At 48.5% G+C, this 14,437-nt stretch overlaps 1 protein-coding gene across 5 annotated transcripts in view; it reads right to left on the bottom strand.

Moving 5' to 3' along the window:
• Window positions 1-5,695, bottom strand: part of PRELID3A (PRELI domain containing 3A) — a 50,023-nt gene extending 44,328 nt beyond the window's left edge. For 3 of the 5 annotated variants that reach the window (XM_025429580.3, XM_025429581.3, XM_025429582.3), the window contains exon 1: window positions 5,574-5,695. In XM_025429580.3, coding sequence (XP_025285365.1) covers window positions 5,574-5,605 — 32 coding nt within the window. In that variant the 5' untranslated portion in view covers window positions 5,606-5,695. Of the gene's footprint in view, window positions 1-2,642; window positions 2,700-5,573 lie in introns of all 5 variants that reach the window. The other 2 variants (XM_025429583.3, XM_025429584.3) reach the window with 2 other exon arrangements.
• Between the last annotated feature and the right edge of the window lie 8,742 nt (window positions 5,696-14,437).

Here is a 14,437-nt window from a genome sequence, read left to right as displayed (position 1 = left end):
CGACTGTAATTCTTATTATTCCTGCTGGGATTCTGAAGGCCCATCCCAGGCTACAGAGCCTTGGCAGGTACCACCAGGAGGAGGACCCAGCTGAAATTAGCATCTCCATTTTCCAGAGTAGGAAACAGAGGTTTTGGAGGGTTGGAGCGGGGGAGGGGACATATAATCAAATAAAGAGTGGCAAATGCAGCACCCAGGCCTCCCCATCCTCCACACAGTCGCTGCCCAGAGTTCCTCCAAGGTCAAAACTCTAGCTCTTTAAAACAACAACAACAACAACAAAACAAACAAAAAACACCTCTAGCTCTTTTTCAGATGTGTGAGCAGGTTATCAGGGTTAGGCAGGCCAGAAATCAGCTGAAGTTCATCCTTGGAGGAGCTGTCCTGGCAGTGGCTGTGGCTCAGAGTGACCACAGTGGAGTGTGAACCCGTCCCCGAGAGGTGGCAGCCCTGGAGCGCAGCGTGGCTACAGAAACACCAGACATCACCCCTGCAGCGCCTGGCCCGGCAGCCAGAAAGGTGGTCCCCTCAGTCCACCTGGCACACTGGGGAATGGAATCTGACTATGCACAGCCAGGGTGTCAAAGAGATGAAGGGGAAGGAAATGATAGGATGCCTGGGATTTGCCTAAAATATCCCCAGAGGAAGGAGCAGTGGGTAGGGACACGTGAAGCCGGCCAGGCTGTGAGAGGGTGACTGCCAACGAGGAAGATGGCAGTGGGCACTTGCTATTCTCAGCTCTCTAGTTTTGCATATTTTTAAGATGTCCATAATAACAAGCTTTTAAAAAAAAATATATGAAGGCTGCCACAAGCAAGACAGCACGCCCCTACACCTACCCAAAGCAACTGGAGGCCACACCCGGCAGTTCCAGGCCCTTTTCAGAGGTCTTCCAGGCTGAAGCTGGTCTCAGGGCTACTGAGACATGATTTGCCTTTTTCACCAAATTGACCTTTACCCGGATGCTCCAAAAGTGGCAGAGGGTAAAGCCGCTGGCCTCGCCCCATGAGTTAAGACTGTGAACCCAAGCCACACAAGCCACACCTGGGGTCAGTGCTCACTGTGGTTCATGCAGGAAAATAACACATCTCCTAAAAATATCCATCATGATATTAAGATAGTAAGATGATTGATTTTACATTAGACCTCTAAGTACCCCACTATTAATGTTCTGAGCAAGAGGACAGGCTGTGCAGGAGGCAGACCAGCTACACTCAGAGTTCGTCAGTGGCTGGGGAGGCGCTGGGCAGCTGTCAGGTGGGGGGCCCAGCCAGGGGCTGCTTTTCCCACCCACCTCCTCCACATGAAAAGACAGATGGGTGGACTCTGGTTATTCAGACTTAGGTATTGGCAGACACTTTCTCAAAAATTAATAAACTGAGCCTATCACTTCAAGAACAACTGCCTATGTTTGCAGCCAAAGATAAAATTTGAGCTTTTGAATGCAAACCGGAATTTTAGAAAACTTGTATCCTCTGCCATGAGCCTGATGACTGCCCTATACTGTAAACTTGATGAACCCACATGTTCCAAGTGACTGGTGCAAGATGTCACAAAATCATACATGAGTGAAAGACCACTCATGGATAAGGTAGGCCAATTACTCTGGTCATTATGGTTTCAGATTTTCATGGTGACGGACTTCAGAAACTACCGCTTGTCTTGTTGTAGTAGCAAATTAAAGTAGCCACAATCACTTTAAAAGACTATTAAAATACCACATGGGTTTTATTCATAAAGTGTGTGAGGCTGGGTTTTATTCGCCTATTTGAACCAAAACAACACACTACAAAACACTGCGTGCTGAAGCAGACAGAGTATCAAGCTATCTTCTATTATACCAGAAATTAGCAAAAACAAACAAACAAACAACAACAACAAAAAAAAACAGTGACACTCTTCTTACTAATTTTTGTGCTTTTGGACAATACAGGTGTGTTTTTTAATAAAAATGTTGTTTGGGGGCACCTGGGTGGTTCAGTGGTTGAATGTCTGCCTTTGGCTCAGGATGTGATCCCAGGGTCCTGGAATCAAGTTCTGCATCAGACTCCCCTGCAGGGAGCCTGCTTCGCCCTCTGCCTGTCTCTTTGTCTCTCTCTCTGTGTCTCTCATGAATAAATAAATAAATTTTTTAAATGTTGCTCATATTAATGAAGTGGGTTTATCATTATTGATTTTAATGGATTGATAAATATTTTTGAATTCATCAATTTTAAGTTCTAGTATGGTATGTATTGGTAGATAACACCCACATAAAAACTGTCTGGGGTACCCAATATTTTCCAAGAGTGTAAAGAAGTCCCGAGGCTGAAGAGTTTGAGAATCGCTGGCCGAAGTGGGCCCTTAATTAAATGGACCGGAAATATACACAGGGGTGGTCACTGCAGTATGATATGGAATAAAGGGGAAAATGTAATGTCCCTTCAAATAAGAGAAAGGATAAATTGTGACATATTCATACAATGGCATATCACTCAGCTATGAGACACACACACACCTCAAAAACACAGTGTTATGAAGAAAGGGAAATGGTCAAAAGATCTGTGCCATGTGATGCACTGATTTCCATTTTAAGACAAGTGACATTGTGTATTGCTTATGGATAAACATGCACACACACACATAAATGTAGTCAAACAGACCTTTGCAACACAGACCTTCAGAAGGCTGACACCCACCAAATTCAAAATCTTGTCTGCCTGTGGGGAGAAAGGAACAGCACTGTAATGTTCAATTTCTCTTACTTAAGAGAAAAGGTGCCGGGGGGGGGGGGTGCTTCTCCATGCTCCTGGCTGGAAAGCAAGCCTGCTGTAGGGCCTCATCCCTCCACAGCTCCGGACTCCCCTGAGATGGTTACTGCCTACTAGATACCTTTCCTGGCAGCTGCTGGAGTCCAAGGAGTGTATGACCTTGATGCTGCCAGCAATCTACTTGTGTTGGCTATTACTAAAGATTCTGCTCTAGGCCTATATGAAACCTCGGTCAATGCTGTGAGGATGAAATTTATAAACATGTTAATTTTTAATGCCCCTTTTTATACATTTGTATTTCAGTCCTGTGTCTTTTATTACTATTTAAACTATACTGAACCCTTTCCAGGTAACACACATGCTGATTCTGATGGCTTTCCCAAAGGGCTCTCCATTTCCGTAAGTGTGTTATGGTTCTCTGCTACTCTCTACTATTCCCCATCTCTAGGCCCTGGGGTTTGTTTGTTTGTTTGTTTGTTTCTTTCTTTCTTTCTTTTTTTTAAGATTTATTTATTTATTTGAGAGAGAGAGAGAGAGAGAATGAGAGGGAGGAGAGAGACTTCCAAGCAGACTCTGCACTAAGCATAGAGCCAGATGTGGGGCTTAATCTCATGATCCTGAGATCACGACCCGAGCTGAAATCAGCTTAGCTGACTGCACTACCCAGGTGCCCCTAGGCCCTGGGGTTTCTTCAGAATGTGGACACAAGAGGAAAACCTGATAAACACCACATTTTTTGTGCTTGATTATTTCTTGCCTTTTAAGAGTAAATTTATTAACTTCCTATCAAAATTCACCTGACAGCAATAAATATATAAAAAGGAAACAAGTATAGAAAGAAGAAAAAGAAAGAAGAAAGGTTTGTAATCGCCAAAGGAAAAAGAAATCAGTCATTTTAAGGGACTAAGCAAAGGGAAACTCCTTAATAAGCCTAGCTGGAAACCCAGGCTTCCAATTTTGTACTGTCCTACAGATGATGGTCTGCCATCACAAGTATCCTGTCATTTGCCACCTGTCTGCCACAGGGGCTACCAAACATCATCCTTAGCCAGTTGCATTCCATATTCCACATTTGCCAATTTTAAACTCAAAAATCACCAGCAGAGGATCAGCACGTAGTCCACAGCAGCTTGGAATTCTATGGGTGGATAGCCTCCCTCATTCTGGAAGGGCACCTGGTTTCTTTGAGATTCCTCAGCCTCTCACTGAGCATGCGTGTGCCAGGCACCAGTAGAGAGTATCAGGGACACAAAATGAATGAGGTAAGGAATAAAGGACTGATACATGCAACCATACCAGGAACCTCAAAAAAATATGTTCCAAGTAAAAGAAGCCAGGCACAAATGACCCTATACTGTATGATGACATTTATAAGAAATGTCTGGAAAAGGCAAAGCTATAGAAATAGCAGATCAGTGGTTGCCTGGAGCTGGGATCGAGTAGTGGGTACCTGTGAATGGGAATGAGGAGTCTTTGTAGGATGACAGAAACATTCTAAAACAACTATGGTGATGGTTGTTCAACTCTGTAAATGGGCTAAGAATCATTGAATTGTACACTTTAAGGGGGTGAATTTTATCAATAGTGCTGCTTGTTAATCAACATTTCAATTTCATGAACTTCTAGGGCAGTCCTTCTCAGGTGTTCAATGAGAAAACTGAGCCCCACTGCCTGGGCACACCGTTTGCAATGACTTAATCTCTCCCCTCTGCATCCTGATGGTGCCAGTTATGTCCCAAATCGAGCAAAGAGTCTCTGGAGTCATTCTCACTGGGGCTTTCACTGGATCTCTCAAGGAATCCCAGTTGAGAAAGGCTGCAGGCTGTGCAAAAATCAACACTAAAATTGAATCCCATAAAGTCTAAAGATCTCATTAAAAATAATTTCAGAGGTTTTAAACCACTTGATACATTTTTATTATAATAATTTTACATAAATAGGCCAAAGGATGACAATTCCATTTCATGCAGCATTTTCTTTTGCAAAAACGAAATGCTTCTCTAAGTGGGGCCAAGGAATCTTTAAAAATCTTTGTTCCTTTAAAAAAAAAAATATTAAAGGATGATTTCATCGTGTCACGTATCAAGCGAGTCAGGAGAAGACACCGTTTAGGCCACGAGGGTACTCTTAAACAGTTCTGTTCTCCATGCTGGCTTGGAGGCCTTCCACGCCCACAAGTGCATTCGGGGTGAAAGTCCCCCACAAGCCTCGTCCACATCTGGCTTCCTCCCAGCGCACAGCTCCCCGTCTGTGTTCGGCTGCACTGCACGATCTCAGCGGAGGACCGCTCTGCAGGCCTCGGTTCTCCCTGCGATGCCCGGCCCTGCCCCAGGTGCGCGGCGTGCCCGCGCGATCCCGCCTGCTCCGGGGCGCGGGACGGGGAGCCCCCCGCCGCTCCCCCCTCCCCGGGCCTCCGTGCACCCTGGGGCGCCCTGCCGCGGAGGCGCTCGCCGGCCCCCGCCGTACCCCACCCCCCGGCTGGCCGAGGTCCTTCCCCGCGCCTCGCCCTCCGCGGCCCCGGGAAGGCCGCCCCCCCGCCCCCGCCCCCGCTTCCCCGGTCGCACCCCTGCCTCGGTGCCTGGCAGCCCCTCCCTCACACGGGCCGCCCGGCTCGGCGGTCCTCGGCCCGACGGCGCCCCAGGAGGTCAGAGCCCCCCTCTGGGGAGGATGCTCGGGCCGCGGTCTGCGAGCGCCAGCGCGGGGCTGGGCGGGCTCGGCGAGGGCCGGGTCTGGGGTCCAGCCTCTCCGCGGCCGCCCCCCGCGGCCCGCGGGCGGGGGGAGGCGCGGGTCCGGACCCCACCGTGGCCCGCAGCCCGACCTCACCCGAACACGTGCTCCGAGCTCCAGATCTTCATCGCCGCCGGCCGCCGGCACCGGGCGCGGGCTCCCGACCCCGGCTGCGCGCTCCCGACTCTGCGCGCCCGGCGCCTCCCTGCCGGAGCCTGGGGGCGGGGCCGGGGCCGGCGGGGGCGGGGCCGGGGCCGGCGGGGGCGGGGCCGGGGCTGGCGGGGGCGGGGCCGGCGGGGGCGGGGCCGGGGCCGGCGGGGGCGGGGCTCGGCGGGGCTCGGCGGGGCTCGGCGGGGCTCGGCGGGGCCCGGCGGGGCCCGGCGCCCTCGGGCACCGCCCGCCTGCCTGTCCCTGGGCCACGAGGGTGGTGGCGGCTAAAAATAGTGATGCAGGCCTCGGCCGTGGCCGCGGATGGGGTTCCTTCGCTGCGGCAGGGTGGTGCGCGCAAATGCAGGGATGGGAGGTGAGGGACTCATTCTCATTGGTCAGGTTGTCCAAATTCGCCCAAAGCTTTTTCCAGCCAGGCTGCTTTCTTCTGTTGGGAAATATAAAGAAAAATAAAAATCTCCTGCCAGCCCCCCAAAAAACTCTCCAAGGGAATGGAAGAGACAGAAAAGAGTTTTAGTATTGAGTCAGCATTAAACCAGAATGTGATGCGCATCACAGGCGGTCCCCTACAGAGATTGCAAAGACAGCAAGAAATCACCGACATCCATGTTCTCACGTGAGAGGACTCGACAGCAGCTTTTGTCACACAGAATGCACCCTAAATTTTCCTGGTAATTACAGTGGCTGCTTTTGTTTGCTAATTATCTTTATCCAAAGGAGCAATAGAAATCTCATGTCGTTACCATGGAAGGTAGGTTTAAAGCCAGGTGCTCCCGGAAATTGAGCTAACATTTCAAAGACATGGCTCCCAGGACCTTGAGCAAAAACGTTGCTGGATTAAAACTGGCAAAAGGCCTACAAAGCTTTTCAAAAATATTCACACACATCTTAAAAGGACAAAGAACGTACAAGTTTTCTAGAGTAAATGCTCTTCAAGAAGGGAAAGAAGAGGTTTTTTAAAAAAAAAAAAGAGGTTTTTTTGTTTTTTTTTTCCTTTTGCACCAGGGAAAATTCAGATTTTTTTCCACACTGCCACAACCAGAGTCAGGTACAAAGAAGCAGGTGCATTTGCTTCGACGTGGATGGAACTGCAGGGTATTATGCTGAGTGAAATGAGTCAATCGGAGAAGGACAAACATTATATGGTCTCATTCATTTGGGGAATATAAAAAACAGTGAAAGGGAAAGAGGAAAGGAGAAAAAATGAGTGGGAAATATCAGAAAGGGAGACAGAACATGAGAGGCTCCTAACTCTGGGAAACGAACTAGGGGTGGTAGAAGGGGAGGTGGGCGGGGGGTGGGGGTGACTGGGTGACGGGTACTGAGGGGGCACTTGATGGGATGAGCACTGGGTGTTATTCTATATGTTGGCAAATTGAACACCAATAAAAAATACATTTATAAAAAAAAAGCAGGTGCTTGTTTTGTTTTTTGTTTTTTTTTTAATTTATTCATGAGAGACACACACAGAGAGAGAGAGAGAGAGAGAGGCACAGGCACAGGCAGAGGGCAGGGAGCCTGACATGGGACTCGATCCGGGGTCTCCAGGATCAGGCCCTGGGCTAAACTGCTGAGCCACCCAGGCTGCCCCAGGTGTTTGATTTGTAAGGAAGACAAAGCTGTGCAGAATGAGATGGGGGTTGAGGGCAGGGGACCTCTAGCCTGCTACTGAATCCCAGCACTTAGCACAGCACCTGGCACTGAGTGGGCATCCAGAGCCTGTTTGTACAATGAGCTAGTGAAGTGGAAAGAGCACACAGAACCAGCCAGAAGATGGCTCTGCCATCTACTCACATTGACCTTTACTGCCTATGGCTTTAACCTTATAGTAATCTTTTAAAGTTGGTGTTACTATAGCTGTTTTATAGATGAGCAAACTGGGATTCAAGGAGGTATAAAAGCTCTCTTGGTGTTCACACATTAAGGGATGGAGCTGAAAACAAGCACTGGCCATTCCCAGGCCTTGCCTTGGCAACCTGAAAGGCAAGACAGGCTCTGTGCTTTCTAGAGGGGGTTAGGCAGAGAGTCCTCAGAGCAATGCAGATGGAAGAGCCACCTGGCTGATAAGGCCCATGGTGCAACTGCTGAAGCAGGGGTGTGTGTGAGGGCGTCCTTTCCTGTGGGAGGACCTTTCCTTATCGAGGGCTAAGCTGCTGACAGACCTCAGCTAGCCATATAGGCCTGGACGGTGGGGTTTGCACGATTCCCCCTCACACCTCTGCTACCATGGCCCACAATTATGATCTGGCTGGTGTGGAACACGTCCTACGTGCTCAGCACTAGGAAGCTAGGTACTACTCTTTTGGTTTTTAAAAGGCATCATCAGGACACCTGGGTGGCTCAGTAGGTTAAGTGTCTACCTTCGGCTCAGGTCATGATCCCAGAGTCCTGGGGATATAACGGAGAGTCAGGCTCCCTGCTCAGCAGGGAGTTTACTTCTCCCTCTCCTTCTACCTCTCCTCCCTGTTCATGCTCTCTCACTCTCTCTCAGATAAATAAAAAAAAAAACATCTAAAAAATAAAAATAAAGAGCATCATCATTTACAATCAGCATTTTCCACAAATGCGAATGGAGCATGAGGCTTAAGGAATGGCACTGGATGCTGAGTGAGTTAGAACACACTATAGTGGAGACAGCCCCTGTAGGTTGTTGCAGGTTTGAGAGTAAGGAGCTGCTGAGTTTGCTTCGCACCATGTGAGGAAACTAAGACCTGACCAGGTAGTGCCTTGGTGCAGAGACCTGCTGTGTGGTGGTGGAGCTAGTAGAATGGAGAAGAAACGAAGACCACCTTCTGTCTCTGCACCCTGCGACACAGCTGCACAGCCACTTGCCCATGCCCCACCCTCAGGTCTGCCACACAGCTGTGGGTTCTCAGGAAGCCACGCCTGGCTCAGGTGTCACCCCATCTGTGCGGCCTCCACACACCTCCCTCTGAGATTCACCACCCTGTATTAGGACCGTCGGTAGTTTTCTGGATAAAAACCTTTGGAGACTAGGAACTAGGTTATCCTTATTCTTGGTATTTCCAGAGTCTGAAACATAGTAGGTACACAATGAATCGATATTTTTTGAACCACAAACGGAAGTCATATCCCTGCTTGAAGTCCTATCCTGATACCTCCACTTTTGGTCAAAGACCACACTTTCCTTTGTGCTGGTACACCAAATCTGCTCCAGGAGCAGCAGCAGCTGCATCCCCTAGGAGCCTCTTAGAGATGGAGACCCTGGGCACCCCCTCAGCCCCACCACGCAGTGGGCAGGGTGGGCAAGGGGGCAGGCATTTGTGGTTTAATAAGTTCTCCCAGGGACTCTGATACCAATGGAGACCAACTGCCTGTGATCCACCGGCCTGATCCACCAGTGGGATTGGGCAAGGTGCTCCTTGTCATTATCAGATGCTCGCTCATACTATTTCTTTCAGCCAGAATGTGCTCCTCCATGCTTGTTCTGGAAGCATCTTCCAGATTAAAAAAGAAGTATATGCAAAAATTCAGAAGTGTGAGGGGGTACACTGCTCTTAGGAGGCTGTAAGTCTCCTGTGAGGCTGGATTGCAGGGCCCAGGGGGAAGCAGGAAGAGTTGAAACTAGAAAGGTAGACAAGGAGCCATATCACAAAGGGCCTTATATTTCATTCCAAGAAGTTTAGGTTTTATTTTGAAGACATGGAGTTTTGACAGATTTTAGAGTTTGAGATCTCTAAAACAGTTCAAAATACAAGCAAAATCAGGGAAGTACACTTGGCTGGCTATGTGGTGCTTAGTGAAAAGGAGATGAAGATGCTGTATTACATCTTCCCCAGGAGCCTTGCCTATCCCAGGTCTGTATTCAGAGTTGCCTGGACGCCCTGGAGCCTGCCTGCCCCCAGGCACCCACGAGTCTCTACTGCAGCAGTGTGTGTGTGCTTATATCCCCAGGTGGGTGTCTGGAGGAGAGGCAACCATGTGCTTTTCATTTTTCCATTCCCAGTCCCTGGAACAAAGGGGCTTAACACATTCGATCCGCTGAGTGAATAGGAGGGATCTGCTCCAACTGCCTTTGGAGATGATAAGGGGCCACATCGTGAAAGGTTGAGTGGTGGTCCCAACCGTGGCTGTGTGTTGGAGGAATTAGAGGAGCCTTGAAAAATACTAATGCCTGGAACCCACCCAGGGGCTTTTATTTAATTGAATTGTCATGTGGTCTAGACTCAAGAGCTTGAAAAGCTCCCCTAGATGATTCAAAGGGATGGCTAATGTGGAAAGTGGTAAGAAGTAGACCAGAGGCCTGGTCTAGAAGCTGCTGCCCTAGCTAGCACAGAGGAGAAATGAGTGCTTGGGCTGGCACAGTAAGGATAAGACTTGGAAACACTTAAAGACCTTTTTTTTTTTTTTTAAAGATTTTATTTATTTACTCATAGACACAGAGAGAGAGAGAGAGGCAGAGACACAGGCAGAGGGAGAAGCAGGCTCCATGCAGAGAGCCTGACATGGGACTCGATCCAGGGTCCCCAGGACAGGCTCTGAGCTGCAGGCAGCGCTAAACCGCTGCATCACCGGGGCTACCCCACTTAAAGACCTTATAATCAATTGGGTTTAAAGGAGAAGGAAAGGAAGGATTACCCACCCTCCTTCTCTCTTGTGCTTCATCCCTGTCATTTACTGAAGAGTTGGTAGTTTGGCTTACAGGGTCCCTCTCTCCATCCCCACTCCCTGACCCTCGCCATCTATTGCCTTTATTCTTTTTTTTTTTCCAAATTTTATTATTTTTTAAAGTAGACTCCATGACCAATGTGGGGCTCAAGCCCACAACCCCAAGATTAAGAGTCGTGGGCTCTAACAACTGAGCCAGCCAGGCACCACTATTGCCTTAATTCTTGGCACTATCAGTACCTGTGTGGATCATCCATCCAGAAGCTCCAGCGTCTGAGTCCTGGGCCTTCCTAACTTTAGATACCTTCATCCCCACTTGACTTCAACCACCCACTCCCCACCAGGCCTGCTGCCTGGGTCTTGCTTATGTTTTGAATTTCACCTTAAGCATCTCAAGCTCCAATATCTCACTATGGGGGACTCTCTGCCTTCCTAATGGGACAATGACTGTATTTAGGTGGCACCTCTCTCACATCAGTAAGTGCTCAGGGAAGGCAGATCCCACCCCACCTGCTTCAGTGCTGGGCTGAGGTCTGAGGGTCTGAGACTGGCTCAGGAGCCAGCTTGTGACCCAATGCTGGTCACTGAGCATGAGAGAGCCTGCTGTGAGGTTGCAGGGAGAAAGTTCTTTGCTCCAAAGATCAGAAAATATCATTTCTGTTGCTTTACTCCTGGAACTGGTCTGACCACCTTGCTACCAGCAGGAAGATGAAATCAGCACAAGAATGGAAATTTATAGGATAAAGGCAGTATTGAACCCCTTCTCAGCTGGCCTGAAATGCCCTTAGCTAGGGACTCACAGCCATGCCATAATAAATATTCTCATTACTTCATGTCACTTGAATTCACATTCTAGCATAAAGCCCCCAGCTGATACACCCACCCTCTGACCACAGCCTCCAGTCTTTCTCATCTCCAGAACACTCTGTTCCATCCCATTCCATCAGTGTCTCCTGACCTTCCTGCTGTCCCCACTCCTCCTAGGCCACAGTTCACACACAACTGATCCCAGTTCTCTCCTCTTCATGTTGGATGGATACTACAATCTACCATCTCTGGCCAGGGCCCAAAGACCTCTGTGCTACTGTGAGAAGTCATAATCTTACAAATAACTGCAGAGGGAACAACAGGTGCCCTGTTGCATCCAGACCTTCTAAGGATACTTTTCCTTGTCTTTGGATAGCATCATCCCCCAAGTGATTCCCAACCTTGACCACTGTCTCCATGCCTCTCCTTCAGTTCCTGTGCCCTCACTCTGGCCAAATGACTTTACTTCTTGCTAAAGGGAGACAATTAAACTAGGAGGTGTGATCTCTTTCAACTTCAGACCCTTTGCTTAAGACAGGTTGGGCCATACAGTGTGTTGTGTTGTTAACAGCGCCATCCCCAGAGGGAGGCTGCCCAGGTTCAACACTGGATCACCACCTACGAATTGTATGAACTTGACCAAGTTGATTAACTTGTCTGAGCCCCAGTCTCTTTGACCGTAGAATGGTTGAACAGGCCCGTGGCTGTCAGTGCCCGGCATTGCCAGACACATACCAAGTGTCCAGTATGTAGTGGTTCTTATCACTATCTAGACCCAGGCCAAGCTCCCCTCCCACCCTCCAGTCTCAGGTGACCCCTGCTCTTCTTCTGGGTCCCCTGTCCCCTAGGCACTTGCTCCACAAGTCATCTCTTCTGTAGCACCCATTTCTCCCACACACGGAGCATTTCACTCCACATCCACCCTGGATTATAAATACAGCCAACTTTCAACTTGAAACCCACCCCCCACAAAGCCCTTCAAATCTCCCCCTTGACTCTGCACCTGTCTGTGCATCCTTAGAGGAGCCCAGGACCTGAGCTCTTTCACTCACCTACTCATCCCAAACAAACCAGGTGGGTTGATTTTTCCTTGCTCGGGATTTGCAGAAAACTGAGGAGCAATTACTAACCACCCTCCACTTAAATAGGCAAAGATTTGTTATTTTTAATTAAATGTAAAATGAGGGGCATCTGGGTGGCTTAATCGGTTAAGTATCTGCATTCGGCTCAGGTCATGATCTCAGGAGCCTAGGATCTAGCCCCGTGTGAGTCTCCCTGCTCAGCAGGGAGTCTACTTCTCCCTCTCCCTCTGCATCCCCCACCACTCATGCTCTCTCTCTCAAATTAATAAATAAAATCTTTTAAAAAATAAAACAAATGTGAAATGAAACAATGTACTTGTTCCATAGATTTATTTGAGCAGAGATAGAGCTAGCTCAGAGGCTGCTGGGCAGACTCACTGCACCCCTAGGCAGTTCCTGAACACTTAGCCAGAGGTGTAGCGAGCTCTGCGCAGCAGCCAAGACAGATTCCAGCAGGTGTGCGGGTGTGCTCAGGTCTAATCCAGTGCCACCCAACAGCTCTTTGTTGTTGTTTTAGTTTTATGGTTTCTGTAGAACTCGAAAGGTGCCAGTGAAAAGAACAACTGGCCATGTGTTAGTTGGTTAAGCCAAGCACAGGATACGGTTGTTTCCCCAGTAATCATTAGGCAAAGGTGACAACAGATTCTGCTGTTGACCGAACCTCCCGTAGCAGCGCAAGTCTGGATTGGTTGTTGTCATAGCAGCTGTGGGAATAAAAGAAAGATTTCCAAGGAATGGAGGACTTGGGAGCAAAAGTCATTCCTCACCTTGATCTTTGGCTGAAATTCCTCTTCCATATTTTTTGGCTTGAAAACCAGGGTCACTTGCATGGTTACAGAAGCAATCAGGGAAAGGATGAAGTACACATGCCATCCTAGAAGTTTATGGTGAGAAATGCCAAAGCTGTGTGTGTGAAGCTTGAAACTTCTCTTTAGCTACTACACTCCCCTGTAAGTATTATGAAATTTTTCTCCCCACTTCTCACCTCAGAAGTGTCCACATTTGCTCTTCCCGCTTTGTTATTGCTTTTTAAATTCCATGTGCTATCATGGGCTCCTGAGATCATAGGGTCTCGTTAGGGTCACCAGAAGCCATCACATTCTCTGATCCAGTGGACATTGTTCAGCCCTGTTCCTCCTAGACCTCTCTAGTGCACTTGAACTACTAAGCTCTGACTCCTTGAATCTCTGCTACCTTGGCTCCAATGACATCTCATTGCTCCATCATATTCCTTCTTGGTCTCCTTTGCAGATTCCTCTTCTTCCTCTGCCTTCTTCTGTTTTTCTCACTCTACACCTTCTCCCTGAGTGAACTCACCCAGTTTCATGGTTTCTACTAACCCCCAAACTTATATCTTGATCTCATTTCAATCCCAAGCCTCACACCCATCTATCCAGTTACCCAAGGGATTTTCCCTAGGTCCATACCTCAAACTTATCATGGCCCAAGAATCTTCTACCATAAGCAAATTCCTTTCCAGAATTCACTGTCCAGGGTTCTGGTATCACCCAGGCACCCCAAGCTAAAGTAGCTCCTTACCCCCTACATCCTACATCCAACCAATCATCAAGTCCTTTGAATTTACCTCTTACGGATTGTTTTAATCCATTCATTCTTCTATATACTCTAAGAGCCAATGTGATTTATTTTTTAAAGACTTTTTTTTTTTAATTCATGAAAGACATATAGAGAGAGGCAGAGACACAGGCAGAGGGAGGGGGACTTGATCCCAGGACCCCAGGATCACAGCTTGAGCCAAAGGCAGACGCTCAACCACTGAGCCATCAAGGTCCCCCAAGCCAATGTAATTTAGTCGTTGTAGTTAAAGGCATAGGTTTGCAGATGAACAGTCCTGCCTTCCTTTCTGCTAATTGCTTGACCTCTCCAAACATCCATGTCATGATCTATGAAATGGGAATTCTAGCAGTAGCTACCCTGTAGGATTTGTGAGAATTTAATGAGAGTACAGGGAAAGTCCTTTAGCACAGTGACTGGTGGGCAGTAACAAGTGTCAGCCATTCTCATGGTTAGTATTGGATACCATCTGCCACCGCTGAGCTAGCCCAGCCCTTCACCACCTCTCTTCTGCATTACTTGGCCCCCTACCTGGTCTCACTGCTGCTCAGCTAGCCGCACACAATGGTGCCATCTCCAGGCCCAAACATCACTCGTGTCATCAGCCTATGTCACACCCCCTTCTAAAGCTATGTTTGACTGCCTCTGGGTGCTGCTCCCTCCCAGGCCCTCCTGTGATTGCTCCTGCATGCTTCCACC

Source organism: Canis lupus, chromosome 7 (genome assembly GCF_003254725.2).
Source record: "Canis lupus dingo isolate Sandy chromosome 7, ASM325472v2, whole genome shotgun sequence".
NCBI classification, from domain to species: Eukaryota; Metazoa; Chordata; class Mammalia; order Carnivora; family Canidae; genus Canis; species Canis lupus.
Note: the sequence above shows the minus strand (reverse complement) of the source record. Positions and strands in the feature narration are given on the sequence as shown.